The 20,000-nt window shown below is 35.5% G+C and overlaps 2 protein-coding genes across 6 annotated transcripts in view; one reads left to right on the top strand and one right to left on the bottom strand.

Annotated features, from left to right (window-relative positions):
• The window catches only part of LOC144965825 (solute carrier family 22 member 16-like), a 69,684-nt gene that overhangs the window by 35,874 nt on the left and 13,810 nt on the right, over window positions 1-20,000 (top strand). For all 5 annotated transcript variants that reach the window (XM_078901585.1, XM_078901582.1, XM_078901584.1 and 2 more), the window contains exons 4-6: window positions 3,066-3,296; window positions 6,772-6,974; window positions 8,174-8,288. In XM_078901585.1, the coding sequence (XP_078757711.1) occupies window positions 3,066-3,296; window positions 6,772-6,974; window positions 8,174-8,288 (549 nt within the window). The remainder of the gene's footprint in view (window positions 1-3,065; window positions 3,297-6,771; window positions 6,975-8,173; window positions 8,289-20,000) is intronic.
• Window positions 12,274-16,608, bottom strand: LOC144966654 (uncharacterized). Its single transcript, XM_078903413.1, has 2 exons — window positions 16,452-16,608; window positions 12,274-14,520 (listed from the first exon to the last, which is right to left on the bottom strand). Exons 1-2 carry the CDS (start codon window positions 16,606-16,608, stop codon window positions 12,506-12,508), a joined length of 2,172 nt encoding a protein of 723 aa, XP_078759539.1. The 3' UTR covers window positions 12,274-12,505.

The following is a 20,000-nucleotide window of genomic DNA, read 5'->3' as shown; positions in this document are numbered from 1 at the left end:
ATGCGTCTTGAAAATTAATTATTAAGGTTTTTTTAAACTATGCATTTTTACATTAATCGTCTCTCCGATAAAACATAATCGACACTGGAGACGAATGTTCTTGATTTCATTCAACACATTTCTCATATCTCTGCTTTTGAATTTATACAATACGATCTGAAATATCTGCGATTGCGATCTTATTTCGTGTTTACTTCCAAAAGGAGATTTATTATCTATTCTCTAATGCTTATAATGAATAAGAGGAGAATTATGAGTACCTGAGAGGTGTGTTTGAAACAGTGCCAGCCAATGCAGATAGAAACATTCAAGAGAAATTCATAACAAAGAAAGCATTCTACCTCAACGGGAAATCAGAACATTTTTACTTTCTGAATACGGATCAAGCTTGCTACCCTTTGACTGCAGAGATTTTGGACAATTAGAATGATTTGAAGCTAACACTATTCACAGAAGCATGTAATTACAAAACATTGAACAGAATAAAATAAATATACGTATCATAGCATCTACAGCGAACCTATAAGTATATAAAGATAAATAACTTACTCGAGAATGAAATCAAGTTGATCAAATTTGAGCCCATTAACAAAATTTGAAAGCACATGTTTTTGCTATTTTCCATTTAGACGTCTATTCTAAATGAAGAAAAAATGTCATGAAAACTTCAGGTCATTACAATATGATATTATGCATTGAATGATTGAATGATAAATAATTTATACTGCAATGAAAACAATTTTGTAAAAGGCGCAAGTCTGGTGGACAGCGTGGAAAGACAGAAAAATAATATAGATGGGGCATTAGATAATTCGAAAAAAAAAAATAAAGATATAATTAGAAAAAGGAAAATTACGGAACAGAACCCATATTGATTAAAGTATACAATGATTATGATGGATGCAACGATAAAGTCTATGATAATTTATTTCAAAGCAACATCCATTTACATGTATATATTCAAGTGGATTCCTATGAGAATGATCTGTTTCCATGATTATATATCTCGTCGGTAGTCTGTCCTACATCGGGGCGAATAAGTTCTAAGGGTAATATCTTAAGACAAGGTGACGCGGTAAGAATTTTATTTTTAATTTTAGAAAAATCATCCAGATACATCAGAATCAATATCCAATGAACTTTATAAATGGCGCGAGAGCTTTCGAATATAGAAAATATATTTGTAGATGAATAGCATTTCAAAAACGGAAGCTGCGGTTTAAAAAAAATCAGAATCAGTTTGAATGACATTGAAAACAAACGTAGAAATATTTCAATTCTTGGTCTATTAAAAACGAGCTGTCGACAACTTGAAGAATCTAATAGGTAAATCAAGGAAGACATCTGAACAAGGCGCGTTGAACAAAATGGTTTAAATGAAATGTAGTTGAGTTCAAAATTATTGAAATCAAAAGCAACGTTAGTTTACTGGCTACTGATGAATTCACTAGCTGCAAGTTTAGACCTATTCTGACGTAACCTGAAAAAAAACGCGTTTTAAAAATTTTGCCCGGAAAACTTTTCCTTCAAATAAGGATCGATTAAAATGACCTTCTTATTGTCGATACGACCCGGCTTTGAAAGTGTTTTGTTTTGGACAAGATGAGGGTCATTTTACTCGGTCTATATTTGAAGGACGAAAATATAAAGAACGTTTTTTTTCTCAGAATATGTCAGTATTAACACCCCCCCCCCACCTCTCCCCTTTATCACCTTTACATTAGGATAGAATCAAATTCATTAAATTGTCAATAACAAGGCTCCTCCCTGATAATGAGTGGCTTGTTTTTTTTTTATGAAAACAAATAATTTGCCCACTTTTAATCTGGCGCACTGAGAAAATTGGACGGCACGGCAGAGATACTAAACACTCACAATAAATAGCCAAAGCACTCTAATTGAATATCTGCGAAGCTAGTTATTTGATGGTATCGTTGCCAGGCACATATGGGCATTAGATAAGGAGGACGTTCATATAATTACAATCAATATGATATTATATTTTTCTATTAAATAATTGGATGATATATTTTTTTAAAATTTGAATCGGTCACCAATAATGACAATATAAACATTGCTGTCAATTTATTTCTGATAATATGGAATACTTTATGCCGTTTAATAAATTGCGGTACAATAAGAAGAGGAAAAAAAAAACCTTGCATTGTTTCAAAAAGCATAATTGAATGAGATTAACATTTGCAAATAATCTATATATATTATCGTGCTCTAAACTTCTCAATAAAGCAAAGATAGAGAGAAGAAAAAGATCTGGAGAGAAAAAAGGAAACGAGAAGGAATAGAAGAAGAAGAAGAAGAAGAAGAAGAAGAAGAAGAAGAAGAAGAAGAAGAAGAAGAAGAAGAAGAAGAAGAAGACGACGACGACGACGACGACGACGACTAAGCATGATCAATAAAGCACAAACATGTAACACGTAATACAGCCAATGACAACAAAGGATTCATGAAGCGTAAAGTACAGCAACCTGAATGATCAAAACCAAAGAGAAGAGTGCAGTAACAAAATATGATGATACCATATCAAAAAGAACAAAAGCAAGGCCCTTGGCGATCGATGTGACACGCTGGATATTATTCCTTTTATAATGCCAGACCAAGTTGAATAACATTTTGTTGTGTTACATGTTATTCAGATATGGAGGAGCTCCACTGCGGACGATGAGCAGACACCCGGCTAATTTATCAATTATTAAATATGAGCATAGACTGGAGATAATATAGCGGTTTTTCCCAAACTAAAATAATTGGCAATATCATTGCCAAAACCATCTAAAATTATTGGCAATATTATTGCCAAGAATATCTAAAATGATTGATAATAAAAGTGCCAAAACTAACTAAAATGAATGACAATAAAAGTGCCGAAACTATCTGAAATGATTGACAATAAAATTGCTTGTGTACATATACATTCATGATATGAATCTAATGACATTAATTTCTCTTATAGTTAAAAAATTACAACCATATATATTATGGCATATTTTACAACTCCATAACCTCAAAAGATATTTCTATGTCATCATTTATTTATTCTTCCGCAGTTTGGCCTGGTGTGTGGCGCGACCAATTTGGGTCGCATGACTCAATCTCTGGTGATTGGAGGTCAAGCCTTTGGGGCAATCGTCGGGGCCATCGTTTCGGACAGGCTGGGCCGGAAGACGGTCATGATAGCCTCCAATTTAGGCCTCCTAGTCACCGGGTTGATCATCGCCTATGCCCCGAATTTTGCCGTCTTTGCAGCCTTCAAATTTGTTGTAGGAGCTTTTCAGCAGGTATTGGGATAAGTTGTTCATATTATTATGAGGAAATGAGTCACATATGTGACCCATCACACCAAAATGTATTATGTCGAATTGGTCTAGATGCTAAAATAAAATTTATAGCCATAATTATAAATCTTGGTTTAGGTTGATATGTTTTATTAAGGACAGTAGATATGGTTGCTTAAAGTGATAACGAATTTTTAACATTTCACATTTCTATTCACTTTAACATTAAAATTCCATTTTTGGTATAACATCGTTTTGATACAGTGGGTAAAATTAAAAGTAAAATGAAGTCCCTTTATTAAACCTCTAGAGGGGACATTTTTTATAGTCTATTCCAACGGCAGACTTGAACAACCAGGTGACAGCAGCAGTACAGCCCTGCAAAGTGAGCTAAGGCGAAGTGACTTCAGGCCACACAGAGCAGCGGGTATTCGAATCTGGTACCTCTTGGAGCACGAAGCAAAGACCGTATCTCTGAGCCACGCTGCCCCTGCAGCGTCGTGACTCACGACCCCTCATTCTGGTGTCATGTCTAGATAAAAATGATTGAATTTTAATTGGAATGTTAAGTTTTTTGAAAGTTAACAATCAAAACCCAATGTCTTCGATAAGGGCAGTTATTTTAGTTTACACTGCTGACGGAAAGGTGAAATTGGAAAGGGTTCGGGTGTAGACAGTACAAACAGAAAATGGGCATACCAGGTGTAAACTCTTCGCCAGCAAAAAAAAAAAAAGGAAAATAAATAGCAATAAAAAAAAAAGAACAAACAAAAAACATAAAAACAAAGACAACCTGCCCTCCCCCCAGAAAGCAAAACAAAACAATTAACAAAAAATATTAAACAAAGGACCGTTGAAAACAAATAAAATAGAATCTATTGAGAATTGTGTCGTGATTGAAACGCCCCAGGAGTACACACGCTTCATCCGAAGCCTTTTCATTTTCACATCATTATTACTGTTGTTACGATCCCAGGCTTCAAGCAACTCGGCATAATAGCGTTTTGAGACGCTCGGTCACATATTATCATGTTTAGGGACAATTACCCTTTTATTAGGGTGAGTTAAAGAGTTATTGAGTTCTATTATATAGAGTAATATCCATTTAGCGTGCTCGTGCCAAACAAACAGCTACACAACATAGAGCATAAACGACGTGCACATAATTAGAGGTCTGATAACCGAACGGAATTATGGGCTTCTTTTAACTCTCCTTACCGATCAATTTCAGGAATTTCCCCAAAACTTCACCCAAAAAATGTTGTTTTTTTCACTCAAACACTTAAGCATTAAGTTCGTGCTATACACAATTAAAGGTACAAGTTAGTTTAAAACAAACACTTTTCTAACCATTTTGTGATGTACAAAAGAAACCAGAATTGAAACAAGTGGGTTGTATCTTAACGAACGTGACAATTTTCTTATAGTAAGTAAGGAGAGGGTTGTAATGCGTTGCTTTGATTTAACTCACTCCTTACCGGTCATTTTCTGTAATTTCCCTAAGACTTCACACCCAACCTATACAAACATTTATTTATTTTACTCTAACACAAAAGCTGTTAGGTTTTGCTATACACATTTTGTTCTGCTAAACTATCTCTTCAAAACAATGTTAATATACTTTAACTAGCAAGCATGTTTGTTCAAATATTGTGATGTACAAAAGAAATCAAAATGAGAAAAATATTGCATCGTGCGTAACGGACATGACAATTTTCCTAAGGTTGGTATGGAGGGGGTTAAGAGTATCCCCATGACAACACCAGTGAAATAAAACATATTTTGGCATGTCAGAGTTGTGAATAATAGCACTTTTTTAAAGACTTACTCCGATACAACAGGTGGACCATAACTATAATTTGGGTTGTTAGACATGGAAAGAAACGAAAGTTGGTTTGAGACGATTTCCATGACCATGATAAAAGAATAATAACAAAGAAATAGTGATAGCAATAAGTCATGAACACTTCCTGGCCGCCCTGGACTCATACAAAAAAGAAAGAAAAGAAAACTAAATACAAACCCCCCCCCCCAAAGTCGAGCTTTTATATAGCGCAATATCCACGTAACGTGGTCAGAGCTTTACAAAGGGTCTCTGACCAACAGCAACACGCAACATTTAGAGGTAGGCGATAATACATTTTTTTCCGACAGAGACAACAGCCAGGTACTCATTTTACACATAGGCACGGTGAGAGAATGTGAGTAAGGAGCCTTTTCCAAGGACTCAACTATGCGCCTAGGACCTTCTGATCTGAAAGCGAGTGTCATACCACAAGACTACATAGCCGCACATACATGGCGGCTTGATGGCGTTGACTGCCTGAACGGAGAAGAAGAGAATAATACTAATGTTATGATATGTTTGTGTTGAGAATATTGGCTATTAAGCTTAACTGCTGGCCAGGTAACTTCGCAATGGTTTTGTGGCGAACCCGCGGTCTCCAGAAGTCGGTGAGAGAGAGAGCTCTAGAAATGACCTGAGTTTGATACGAATATTTTTGTGTTCGTGAATAGCTCATACGGTAGAGTCACGCTCTCACCGGCCAGGCGGAGTTGTCGTACCAATAAGGTCGCAGGTTCAAAACCCACCACCGCCGCGAAAATTTTTATTCTCTATTGTCTTCTGGCACTTTTCTACTCACTTCATCTCTTGTTGTTACCAGAATAATAATAATGTGACCATAACAATTTGGGTTGTCAGACTTGTAAATAAGTTTACGTCGAGTGTAAACAATAAAGAGGTCCATTTTATATAATATCACAATCATTCATTAAAATAATAATACTCGAGACAGGAAAAAGTTCTTGGCAAATGCCAATTGCATGCCCTTAATAATAGCATTGTGATTGTAATGAAACGGTGCCTAGAGATATTTATGCATGGAATATACGCGGTAAAAATGATGTAGGGCTACATTATTATCATCGGCAATCAATAGTAGATAGCTAAAGAAGAATATGTATTGTTCAAACAAAAAATATACGAAATAGGAAAAACTTAATATTGAAATAATGATACAAGCACAATAAAATGAATATGAAAATAAAACTTACAATTGAAATAATTGTACAGATATAAATGAACGAAAATAGCCAAATCTGAACACGGAATAATGAAACAAACAAACAAAAGTAAAGGTAATTAGGGAAAAACTGAAACATGAAAATGATACAAACAAAAATCAACAAAATTAGAGAAACTTTAAATGGAAATGAGAATGCAAACCCAACTGTAAATATGAAATAATCTCATTTTCTAAAAGGCTAGCCATTCACTGTAAGGTGGACAGAAGGGCAGCGGAAGGGGTTGGGGTGGGCAGAAAATATCTCGACTGAACCGGGATCGATCTCAGTCCTTTTGCTTCTAAAGCGTGTGCTCTCCCCAATGAGCTATCGTTCACCCCTCCTCCTCCCCCCCCCCCTTTATTATAGTACGTTTTAGGCCAATTAATGTTGAACGTTTCTTCTATTTCAGGCCATGGTGGGAGTCAATCAGACCATTATGTTAGAACTGATGGTGGTGAAAGATCGGAGAATTGCTGCCGCCTGTGCTGGCCTGTTCTGGGGATCAGGGGTCATCCTCTTGGACGTCATTGCATTTGCTCTGAAAGGACACACGTGGAGAACGGTTCAGATAGCCCTCAGTTTGGGATCCGTTCCACTCATTATACAGTGGTTGTAAGTTTTATTTTTCCCTTTCTTTATTATTTCCTGCACTATAATCCTATTGTATGGGGGGCGAAGTAGTTAACGCATTTCACTATGGCAAAGAAGGTCACGGGTTCGACCCCCTGCTTCAAGTGCTTTCGTTTTCTTTCCTTGGGTACTATAGTTAACCCTGAATTGGCTCACTCATGATTTCTGTTGACATTAGTCGTTTGTTTGAAGGGTGTAATGCTGTACTGTTTATTAATTTCTTGCAATTTATGCTTCATGACAATTAACCAGCAGATTTTTGTCCAATCAAAACATGGAATTTGTGACACACCTTCCTACGTGCTCGGACAAACATAGTCTCTACGTATGAATGATATTGACCTCTCTCTGATCTTTGTTTTTGTTTTTATGCCGCCAAATCGGTGACTAGTTATCGCAAGATTTTCATGACCATATTATAAAAGTTTAAATTTACACATAGTTCTGTGTTGGTTCTATTGATCAAACAGTAGAACAGTAGACACATGCCATCAATAGTAAAACCTGTGTAGTCGCTATGTTTACCAACCACGATACATTACGACGATTGTCCGAGACGCGTGGTTATGGGAGCGATCTATAGTCATGTTTTAGTCCAACCTAGTCATCAATCACATGATTTGTTGCTGTACAACGATTGGACATTTCTCAATGCATCCAAACACGCTGTTTTGTTTATGAAAGTTGTAAACATACTCATGAGTTATGCTGAGCCAAATGACCAATTCTCGCGTTGGATATTTCTTAAATTGTGAACAGTTTTCACTATGTAGGTCATTTTGCGCACACTTTGCAATGTGACCGATGAGCTCGAGCAGAGCACATGGAAATGTAATATAAATCGTGCCCATTGGTGTGATAAATATGCCTGATATATTGAAAATAAATTATTGAAGCATTACATTAGATATTTTAGGTCACCAGCTTATAGAAACAAAAGAGGCAAAAGAGATAAATACAACTTGGGTTTTACAATGATTCTTTTTAAAACCCTCTCGTCATTTGAAAATTTTGGATCAATGAATATCTGCTCTTCCGTGGGTCTGAATAATCCAATAGTTGTTATAACTTAGATCTGCATTGAAACATCTAACTAAACTTGAAAAAGTGGTAATGATCACTACACCGAGAATATACTATGATTGACATACTAATATAATAGTTACTGTTGTCTTTGGCAGATTCCTGAAAGAGTCCCTACGATGGATGCTGGCAAACGGGAAGACAAAACAGGCGGCTGATTACATCAAATGTGCTGCTAAAATGAATGGGAAGAGCTCTGTGGATATCTTGAATGTAATAACTCACTCTACTCTGTGTATTACTTTAGCAATAACTATAAACTATAATCATAATAATTAAGGGTTACATATATATATATATATATATATATATATATATATATATATATATATATATATATATATATATGTAAGTATCAATCCACTATTAAGGTGACCACTGTGAAATGCACCAATTGGAGGACCAAGCATATGTCTTGTTCAAATTGATTAAACTGTTCAATCTTTGTTCAAATGAGTATAGTTTGATGCCCTACAATGATTTATGAACACAATTCTGATGCTTGATGATCACAATGGTATATAGAAAATTACTCGGTCCCCCTACTGTTTTACTAAGTGTTTCTGTAGCTTTAAGGAGACATTTGGTAAAAACATGTTTTTAGGGAGACCACATTAAAAAACCCTTTTAGGGAGCCCAGTATATGTTTATATATGTGTATACCTAAGAGTGCATTTTCAAGTGAGCTACCACCAAATTGTCTAAAATAAAGTAAGTCCTTAAGATTAAGAGCTTCATGGCCATAGTGTCGAAGCTTATCCCAGTGTGCGTAGAGTGAAGTGGCCGAGCAACGCATTTACTAACTCCTGGGAAGGTCCATCCCTCAGAAGGGGCGCTCAGGGAAATAACCTGGGACTCAAACACGGCAAAAAATATTCCCAGTTGCTCCGTGCGCCATTGTTTTTGCAGTCCCCGACCCCTTTAGAAACCTGACGACCCAGGTTAAGATCAGAGATAGAAGGGACCAGGCAGAGGAGTTTATTTGTTGTTGTTGTATACCACTGAATGGACTTGGTTTGTTTTGTTTTGTTTTTAAGGGTTTTACGGCGCTTGCAACACATTAAGGTCATATCAGCGCCAGTAAAAAGGAAGAAAATGGGATAGTAAAAAGTTCTGGAACTACAATTAGAGCACCCAAGAAAAAGTAAGGCAAAGGGGATTTGTTTCAAATAGGAAACAGTAGATTCCAAGAGCCCACTATCAAAGTACTTAGTTTGAGATCACCTAAACGTCTCATTCAGACACAAACACAGGTCCCAACAAAGAGGGATACACTCAAATGTTTACAAAGCATAAATAATATGTAAACAAAACAATAAAGAGCATAACAGACAGATGATTTACAAGGGAAAAATATAATCTCCCAAAACTCGAACTATACATTTGACTGTTTCCCTCCCAGCCAGGTCCTGGACAAAACCAAGTAATCCCATCCCGAGACAAAGACAGAAAACAAGTTGGAAAACAGACATAGGGGGATAGAAGACGCAACGAGTACGTCCCTGCCCATTATGGGAAGTCGGGAACCCCACCCAGTGAATGGAGTTGGATGGATAGGACAGCAGATCTGATGGACACAATGAACGGCTTCAATCAACATCTCATTCACTTTAACTTGCACAATGCTTGCTTTGGTTTCGTGGTAGACAGTTCGTCTGACGCCCGAGTTGCCAGGGTTCGAATCCATATTTGTGGCGATGCAGAGTCATTGTAAAAGTCTCATTTACAGTCTCACTTGTGTTAATTGGAGTACGTTACTGAATTGTAACAACGTTGTTCGTGTCCATATAAATGTACTACCAGCTGCACGTTGAGCTCATTGTGGGTTTTATGATACATCAAGCTCGTGTAAAATTACATTTACATTTGACCGAAAAATGATACATAACGATAGAAGTCTACAAATCATATTGCAGGTTTATTTCAGTTCCAAAAGCCATCACAAACATTCATCCACTGTATCACATAAGTCTTTGGTCACCAAATAAAAGCATGAAGTTTGTTATGTGTACAGTGCAATATAAAAGGATAGAAACAGTTTTACTGATAAAACCCTCAAATGATAACAAACCAATATGTTGTTGCTGGTAAGTTGCTTAATTGCATTTGTTAAAAAGCATAAACTGTGAAGCAAAAGTGTTGAAAATCGTTTGAATAAAGTTTAATGCAAAAAAAATAATTCTTAAGCACTTTATGCCGTTCTAAGCTGTCGTTGCTGCATTTTTTTCATTATTAATTATTATTATTCTGATTAAGGATGAGGGGATAAAGAAAGAATGAAATTAAATGCACAGAGGTGTCATTTCTTGACAGTCACCTCTAAAGATTGCAACTCTTAAAATTATCATAAAAAGAATAGTGAAATTTTACATTAGGTATCTAGAAAATGCTGAACATAAAGCTACATTGGCCAATTAAGTTAGGGTTAGTAGAAAGACTTTTTATTCTGCCATATCTGATTCTTTCAGATAGTTCTACATAGCTGCCAACTTTTCAAAAATAAAATAAGGAACGCTCATTTGGCCCGGGATGAGGGGCGATGTGTGCCGAAGCCCCGCCCCCCCCCCCCCCCTTCGTCGAATCGCAACATATAAAAGTCAGCTTTTTTAATTACTATTACTAACACTAACAAGTTTGAGATGACAGAGGCTAGTCCAAATGTTGCTCAATTATCGGGTTTAGTACCAGCACATTTGAATCGTTAAAATGACACTTTCCACAATGATTGTTGTTTTGTTTTTAAGGGTTTTACGGCGCTTGCCACACATTTAGGTTATATCAGCGCCAGTAAAAAGGAAGAAAATTGGATAGTAAAAAGTTCTAGAATTACAGTTGAAGCATCCAAGAGAAAGTAAGACATAGGGGAACTGGGAACAAATAGGGATCAGATGTAGAGCGTATCACCAATGTACTTAGTTTGAGATCACCTATAAGTCTTATCCGGACACAAGAACAAAATCCAACAAAGAGGAACACACTCAAATGCTTACATTATACATTAAAAAATAACAAATATAGTAATAATACATAACAGAGAGATGATTTACAAGGAAAAAAATATCATCTCCCATAACAATAAATATGCATTTGACTGCTTCCCTCCCAGCTAGGACTCCGGCGAGGGCCAGGAAAAAAACAAGTAATCTCATTCCAAGACAAAGACTGAAAGCATGTTGGAAAACAGATATAAGGGGATAGAAGACACAGTGTGTACCTCCCTGCCCGCTATGGGAGCTTTCCACAATGAGATCAAAATTCAGAACGGACAATATAAAGAAAGAATTCAACTGCCTCAACTTTGATAAGGACCAATACACAAGAAGCACAATTGTAAAATTAATGAAATAACTTAAGATGGTTAGAAATGCATAACTACCAACCTGGTACATCACTTGAGAGGGCGTTTTGGGGTAAAAATTAGGTGAGTTCAGATAAAAAGTAGACGATTGCATATATGTTTTCTTTCATGCAACATAATGGTCTTTAAGTAGTATACTATAATAGTAGTTATAGTAAAATGCACCTCTAAATATTAGAGAATTCCTACTTCTTTACTTTGACAAGATAAACACACCTAAAAATGGAGTATACTTATTTTTCTTGAACCTAAACCGTTACAAAAGCTTGCTTGAAAAAAAAAATTAAAATCAGATGAAGATGTTTTTAAAGGGATTAAATTTATATATTTCATAAATTAATAAAGGGAAATAATCATTGTCATCTTTAATCAATATAAGCAATTGATTTTCTTATTGAATACCTTCCAATCAAAAAGGTGGATTTAATTTTATTCTTAATTAAAATAATATTTGTAACAAATAGTGAAAGTATCAATACTGTCTTAGAATATTCAAAGTATATCGAGGCTAACATCCATATCCTATGCAAATCTCCAATACATTATGAAAGGTTTGAGTAAAATACAGGCGTCATATAACGAATGGAACTTTTTTAATTGTTGAAAATCATTTATGATAGAGGCATAATTCAAATTAAAGAGCTACACAAATGGAGATTATGCTCTCACTGGACACCAATAATAATGATAATAATAATAACAACAATAGTAGTAGTAGTAATAGTAATAATAATGGATCAATAATAATAATTCATTAGGCTCACATGGCTTTTTTACCAAATTAGTCAAAAATTACAAAATACGGATTTTGAACTAAAAATAAGCACTTACGGACTCAGGAAGTCAAATACGGAACAAATCCGTTTTTAACAGAACGGTTGGCAGCTATGGTTCTACAAAGCATTTGTCTCTCAAGCTGAGCAAATGAATGTTCATATAATATAAAAAAGGATATTGCAATGATGAACAGATTGTACTATATAAAGATAAAACGTTTTTGTAAACCCCCAAAATATGTCAATAACACTATACAATACAATGAATGTAATACAAATCAAATTCATGATTGTCATTACACCGATTGAAACGCTCTTTCCCTTCTATATTTATTTCTTTCATTAAAAATCTTTGTCTTCACCAAACTAATTAGTGTACCTTCAGGGATTCCTTTTTGTGAAAATACCCTGTGGTGTTTTAAGAACAGAATAATTTCAGACTTTCTAGGTAATGATCCCCTTGAACCATGTGCTGAAACATCTTCGACAAAGTTTTTAAAATATGACTTGACTCTATCTGTATCCTCATCTGACCATGACATGTATCTCCGATTTTTGCTTGAATTCCTCTTGGGTTCAGTTTGTTTTGAAGAACACGTAAGCTGATTTGGCACTCCTGCTTCACCATCAAATATTTCTTCTTGATTTGCAGCTGTTACTATGGATGTTCCAAAATTTGCATTTGAGTCTCTATTCACTACAGAGTCATTTGTTTCAATGTTACAATTTCCTTCCCCAGTGACCGATGCTGAGTTATCAATTTGACCCAAAAAATGACCAACTTCTGTTATTTCTCGTATTGCAAGTGGACACTGATAAATGTTTTGATTGATTGATTCACTGTGTCCCATATGTCGATAGAAGACATCTCTCTCGTGTTGTGGGACATCAAGTAAGGCAAATAATGTCGAAGCTCGGTGCCTGAATTTATCAGCTATTAACAACTGGGGTTTCTCTAAATCCTTTACTAAGGAAGTGACATATTTGATGGCAATGTAACCACTTACATGATCTTTGGATATTCCTGTATTTGGAAAAAGAAATGGGTTGTCTGAAATATCAACAGCTTTACGCTCCTGTGCAAGTTTCCTTAAAGGCTGAATTGTGTCATTGGGTATCAACACAGGGACCAACATCTTGCTTCCCTTTCCAGACTGATAGGCCAGCTTATACTTCTCAAGTAACGCTTTTTCCAGAGGATCAGTGACATGTTGTACAAGCTGGGGATCAACCCATACACCTGAATCTGCATCATTCCAGTCTTTTAACAACATCCTTGCGGGTTCTCCGCCTCTCCTCGCATTAAACATTGTAAGCCTAGCTACGATGACATTGCGAAGCCTAACAAACATATGTGAATCAAATAATTGATAATCATCCTCACAAATACGGACCATCTCTTCAGTAATAAATTGCCGTAGCTTCTTTATATCATTCTCTAATGGCATCTCTTTGGGTTTTCTCAAATTTGTTCTCTTTGCTTCACATTGAACTCTGGCTGTAAAAAAAATACTATCCCAATTATAATCCAGGACAGCTTTGAACAAATCTATCTCTGCGGATTCTTCCATTTTGTTTTGCATTATATATTCCCCTTTTAAGAAATTAATTAACTTTTTCAATATAAATCCAATTGAAAGCTTCAAGCCTGCTTTCAATGTCCCATCCTCTTTCAAAGTCATTTCAGAAATGGTTTGCGATATTTCATTAAAGTTACAACGCTTCACCACGTCCTCTCCAGAGAAAGAAGGTTGATTTGTTCTCTTCCTAGTTTTTAAAATCAAATTTCCTAAGATGCGTAAATCACTCATTATAACTTTTCTCTCCTTCTTTGAACTTTTACTCCACAATTTTGTTCCTAACAATACTATAGCTTTGTCTGATCGACACAAATTTCCCACTTCATCATTCCGAAATTTGTCAAGAATATTCTCCTTTATTTCTTTACTTGCATTGGGAGCCACGGGATAAAATTTTACAACCCCAGTACACAGAGCATGCTCAGTACTACATTTCTTTTTGTGTTCATAAACCCTTCGTCCAGAGTAAAACCCCTTACAGCCAGCACACATAACAACTTCATGTGACCCTTGTGCTCTCTCACGCATAACTATTGAATTGTTTCTAGTGTTTGAATAAAAAATGCCCTTTTTCTTGAGATACTCCATTGTTCTATCCCTTTCCTTTACAGGCTGTTTCATGGCCTCTGTAACTTCTGTCTCATCTTTGTGTTTCCTCATCAAATGCCTTGAGAGTTTTGTTTGCAACTGTCCACAGTATGGACAGGGTCTCCTTGGCTTTTTGTATTTCTCTGGAAAAAAAAGAAGAAAATAAAGCACATCATGCTATGAACTATGAAAATAAATCAATAGACAGATCGTATGCACATCAGCTACATGACAGCGATAGAGAGGAATAGCATTCCAAATATTTAAGGCCTGGACAAGTAACTGTCATAATTCCTTCTTGTTATATACTTTTCTACCATCTATTCCTTTGGAAGAGGTATGTTAGATTTGTGGAGACCTCTGCCACATAACAAATCCAGTGAAAAGACGCCATATTTTTGTTTTGAAATAGAAATAAATAGATCAATCCACCCACTTCACTGGGTTCAGGGTTCCCTCTTCATTATAATCAAAATATGAACATAAATCGGAATAGTAACACATTGAAGTCTCATCTGAATACATAGATTGTCCTTTGTTGTTTCAGCGAATAATCAGACAGAATGTCAAAAGAATTTTAGGTTTTTCCCCAACCACCCCTTGGAGGTATCAGTATCAGCGGAATGGTAAGCGTCATGTTTTTTACGTTGAGCAACAAAATTTACTCCAAATGCTTCACTCGACCCAGGCGGAAAAGCAATCAAGAATAGATCCAAGTCCTATCCAAAGACTAACATTTCATTTAAGTTTATTGTAGGCCCTTGGCCAATCGACAAAATTCAATTCACATAAATTATTTACAACAATCAGAAATTAATTAAATCAATAATAGTAATAGAATGCAATGAAGGCAATATCATAATAATAATAATAATAATAATAATAACAATAATAATAATAATAATAATAATAATAATAATAATAATAATAATAATAATAATAATAATAATAATAATAACAGTAGCGGCAATAAGTAACAATTAATATAGTAACAAAAGTAATAATAGACTATAGTTCATAGTCATAACAATGACTTTCTTTGTCATTGAGGGAGTGAGAAAACATCACCGGCTGGCAGAACAAACAGCCGACATCAATCAAACGTCCTCCAGACCGGTTGAGCATCGGCTTCATTAATTCCTTAAAGACTTCCCCCCAACTGCCTGAACGATGCTGATGCCCAGACAACTTAATCCTGATTTATATTTTGTGGGAATGAAATATGACATGTATATGCCGGAAATATTTCAATAACAAACACACTGTTCAGATAGAAAATATTTGAGTCTTGCCTTTGTTAATTGACACAGGTAAGTTAGGAAAATAAATGCTAGTAAAAACGATCAGCAAGTTCGTGAACACTGCTTCTCAACTCGAACATATGTTTTCATCAAATCTACACACATCATGTTGTGAGCTGAATTTTAATGATCTCATTTGTCATTGAAAGGAAACCCAAGAATTTTAGAATAAAGAAAAATATTGAACCTGGAAGTCAAAAGGGTTTGTAGCACAGCAGACATTATCAAAGTATAATTTTAGTACCGACAAATTAAAAAGAAAATGTGCTTTTCTTTAAATGCTCCCAATCATCATATACTGTTTAGGTTGCAAGATTAATAAAAATGTTATCTACTCTGATTCTCGTTAAGTTTCCAGCTGGTCTGTGAAAAAAAGCCTTAAGCATCATAGAAATACAAAGAAACAATTTTAATATATAGATGGGTTGTAACAAAAAAACCATTTTAACACTTACAATACAAGCAATTTAAGTCTATTACAGACAAAAAAACCCCCAATAAAATAAACATGAACATTTTTATGGCTGGTTTCACTGATATCACTCACACATTGGGGTTTCAGATTCTAAGATGTCCACCCTATCAAATTTGGATTTGTGCTTGTTATGTAAATGGTAGCGTATTTTCCGACGCAGCACTGCCAAAACAGAAAAAAATGCAATAACACAAATGCAGCACCATGGAGGGGGTGGAAGTTTTCTTTTAAAAGGAATGGGTAAATTAAAATTGATCCCACAAATATCAAAGGAGAAGAATGACAAAAAATGACTCACCATTGCACGTAACACGTTGGTTTGCAAGTGTATAGCATTCGGGTTGAACCTGGGTCCCAGACTGGCAACGAGGTTCAGTCTGTGATAGTTGTGGATGAGGCTCTGACTGAGTTGGGGAATGAGCACTAGGTTCCAAAGACAATGATGTACTCAGCATTGGGTACCTCACAGAGTACGTAGAGGAATCAGACTCGGAGTCATCAACAAAATCGGGACCCTGTATATTTTGTGGAAAAGATGACAGATCAATCAATTTATTCATGTTGACAATAAACATGAAGAGCCATTGTTTAATAATCCAACTAAACAATTAGCTGGTTAATAATGCAAGTATAATAAAAAAGAGTTGAGAAAGGCAGACATATTGTCTAAGTATTTAATATGTTCAACTGTGCTTGGATAAATATAGATACACCAACCAGGGTTTCAGTAAACCGTTTTTAACCAACTCTTTAAATCCTACACCAGGACCAACAACTACAAAACAATTTTTTATATCACTACGATTCTGGACATATAAACGGTTGTCATTGCAACAATATGAACTTCCTAACCTTGCAACTGCAATATAGTTAACAAAAAAAGTTGATAAACATTACGATGCAAGAGAATTTGGACAAAATGCGAGATCAAAAGTATAATCCCAACAGAAGCTATTTTAATTTTTCCCGGAAACGCATCATTTTCACATTTTGTCAAATAAAAAACAAACGACTTCAAATGTGAATGGCTCATCAATGAATATCACTTCAAAATATAACGAGGAAGGTTTAAAATAGTGTTATTGTTGGCGAAGTCCACTGCAAAGAAAAATTTTTAACAACAAAAAACTAGGAGATCTCACTGGTGTAAAACAGTGTTGTCCTTGTCCTGAAATATTGTATTGCGCCTAACAGACTGCAGGTCTCATCTTTTGTGGCAAATGTGTTTTGTCCACCACAAAATATGGTGATGTGAAGCATTTTGAGCATGGTGCCAACTGTGGATAAACGCTATACAAATGTTATGATTTTATTTTAATGTACATACTTACCACAAATGAATCATGTGATATGGAACTTTGTTCTGCATCACTTTCAGGCTCTGAGTTGGAGTCTATATAGAAAATAAAAAAAAAAAAAAAAAAGCTGAAGACTATCATGTGCAAGTTTTTCTCTAAACTCTTAAACAAAAAATCATGCCATCTTGTGCTGTAAAAGGATTTTTTTTTAATTATTTACCTTATGACTATTGTCCTTTGGAAAAAAAGAAAATTAAGTCCGAAACCTTCTGGCTATTTTCTTTTAAATTTCAAGAACGTCAGAGTTGGCAAGGGAGGACGGAAATATAATTCCAGAAACCAATCTGTCTATAATCATATCCATATGATAGTTTTTCGTTCAAGATTCAGGTACAGTCCACTTAGGATAATCGCAATACCTTGGGATCATCGAAAATGTTGGGATTAACCGAAATTCAGTTTCCTGTCCACTATTTCAACATTTTACACATTTATTGTCAACTCAAACCAGTAAATAATATTCTTAGTCCACCACATACAGAGCAATTTGATTGAAACAAAAACCATATGGCAGCCCCGTGTAGATTTGTCAACCAAAAGCAGCTATGAAGCAAGCCGATATCTTATTCAGATTGGAAGAAGTTTCAATCTTTTTTCTCAACAATTCAACATTTGTCAGAGTTAAAGAGATTAGCCTTAATGAGAGACAATAAGCTCTCACCAAACTCGTTGGTCACAATGCACAGTTGTTAATCCTAAAACAAAGGATATCGCTCAGTCTCTCTTTATAACTGTCATTTATAACCTGTTGTCAAGATTATGACCAGCCCCACCCCTCTTCTGTTTAATGGCCACCGATGACGTCACAAACCCATACTGCAGAGCCCCGCCCTCTTTCGACTCTAACAGAGTGGTGACACACTACTGTAGCATTAAATCCTGCTCACTCTCGATTCTTCAACCTGTCACGATTTCATCCATGATGAAATTTAATCATGATATACTGTTTGATTTCTTGAATTTACCACTTTTTAAAAAACGAAGTTTGTTGCAATTAACCAGTGACTTTTATATAGAATTATTTCCATTGCTTAGGAAATATTGTGATTAACCGAAAGTTGCGATTAAACGAGTTGCAATTATCCGGAGTGGACTGTAATAGTATTACACATCATGACTCAAAAAAAAAAAAAAAAGCAAACTATGTGTACCTAAATGTTATTCATTTCCTCATCAAATTACATTCTTACCATTAACATCATAGATCACATCAAAAGGGTTTCTGGATTGACAGCAAGACATTTTTCAGGATTTTTAAAGCTCAAATCTCTCTGATCTGAAGTTACAAAAGAAATAGCATATTCTCAACATTAAACTATGATTTTGTGATATGGCATACTGTATGCATAAAGCAAGATGCAAAGACAGGTTTAAGTTTAAATTATTTTATATTCTTTTCAAAAATCCATTCTAGTTTTGCCAAAATAAAATAAACACGAGAAGTGTTGAGTTGGATAGCGCTAAAACTAAAAGTAGTAGTGGTAGTAGTAGTAGTAGTAGTAGTAAACGACAGATCTTACTCACTAGTGTGAATCTACAGTCTACAGAAGTTCCCGAATTATCTGACTCCACTTCCAAATGACTGACTGACAAGTGACAATCATCAATCGGTGTGTGTGTGTGATTAGGTACTTTGGTAAACGTCCATTTGGCCCTCCAGCAGGGAGCCGATAAATGGCCTAGTGGCTGTGACCCGATTTTTTGGACTTTTGAGTGATGGGTCTCAGAAAAAGTTCCATAGATTTTTTGTTTATGGATGGATTTTAATGATTTATGTCTTATTTTCTTCAGGAGAAATTACTCTATCGTTTGGTGTAGTTTATTTTAAAATCAATGACAATTTAGTATAACTTTTGATTATGGATAAAATAGGGTATAATTTAGCTTTGGATAATTAAAAGATTAGAACTTGGTAAATCAAAATTTCATGCTGGCACGTTTATTTAACATCTTAACTTTTTTATAAAATTAAATTCAGGGCAAAGTTGTATACCGCATCCATGAAATTCGTTCCAGTAAAATCCTTACTCAAATCTTAGCGGTCATTTTAGACCAGTTTTGAAATCCAAATGGCGGTTACTACCGGAAATGCAACAATTTTCAGGTCACAAAGTCCGTCAGTAAATAACAAAGGGAAATAGAAGACCATTTGTCAGCCTTTAAACTAACACAACTTTTTTTCTGCTTATCTTCTTCTTCTTCTTCTTCTTCTTCGTTCCCGTCACGTCACATGGTCAGTCCGGTCTGGTGAATGAAGCCCACAGTGGTCCTGAGGTCGTCCTCACTTCCGTACAGCTTCTTTGAGTATGGGGTTGGGTCAGGCCAGAAGTTCCTTCTCAACTTGTTGTACTTTGGACATTCCATTAGGACATGATGTCCATTTTCATTTTCAAGTCCGCAGTCACATTGTCCAGAGGCACCTGCTCTGGACATCCTCCACATATGTTCCTTTAACTGGTTGTGTCCAGTTCTCAGTCTGAAGATGATGA

This window comes from Berghia stephanieae, chromosome 2 (genome assembly GCF_034508935.2).
Source record: "Berghia stephanieae isolate SIO BIC M18660-M18661 chromosome 2, UCSD_Bste_1.3, whole genome shotgun sequence".
NCBI lineage: Eukaryota > Metazoa > Mollusca > Gastropoda > Nudibranchia > Aeolidiidae > Berghia > Berghia stephanieae.
This window is presented reverse-complemented; position numbering and strand designations above follow the sequence as displayed.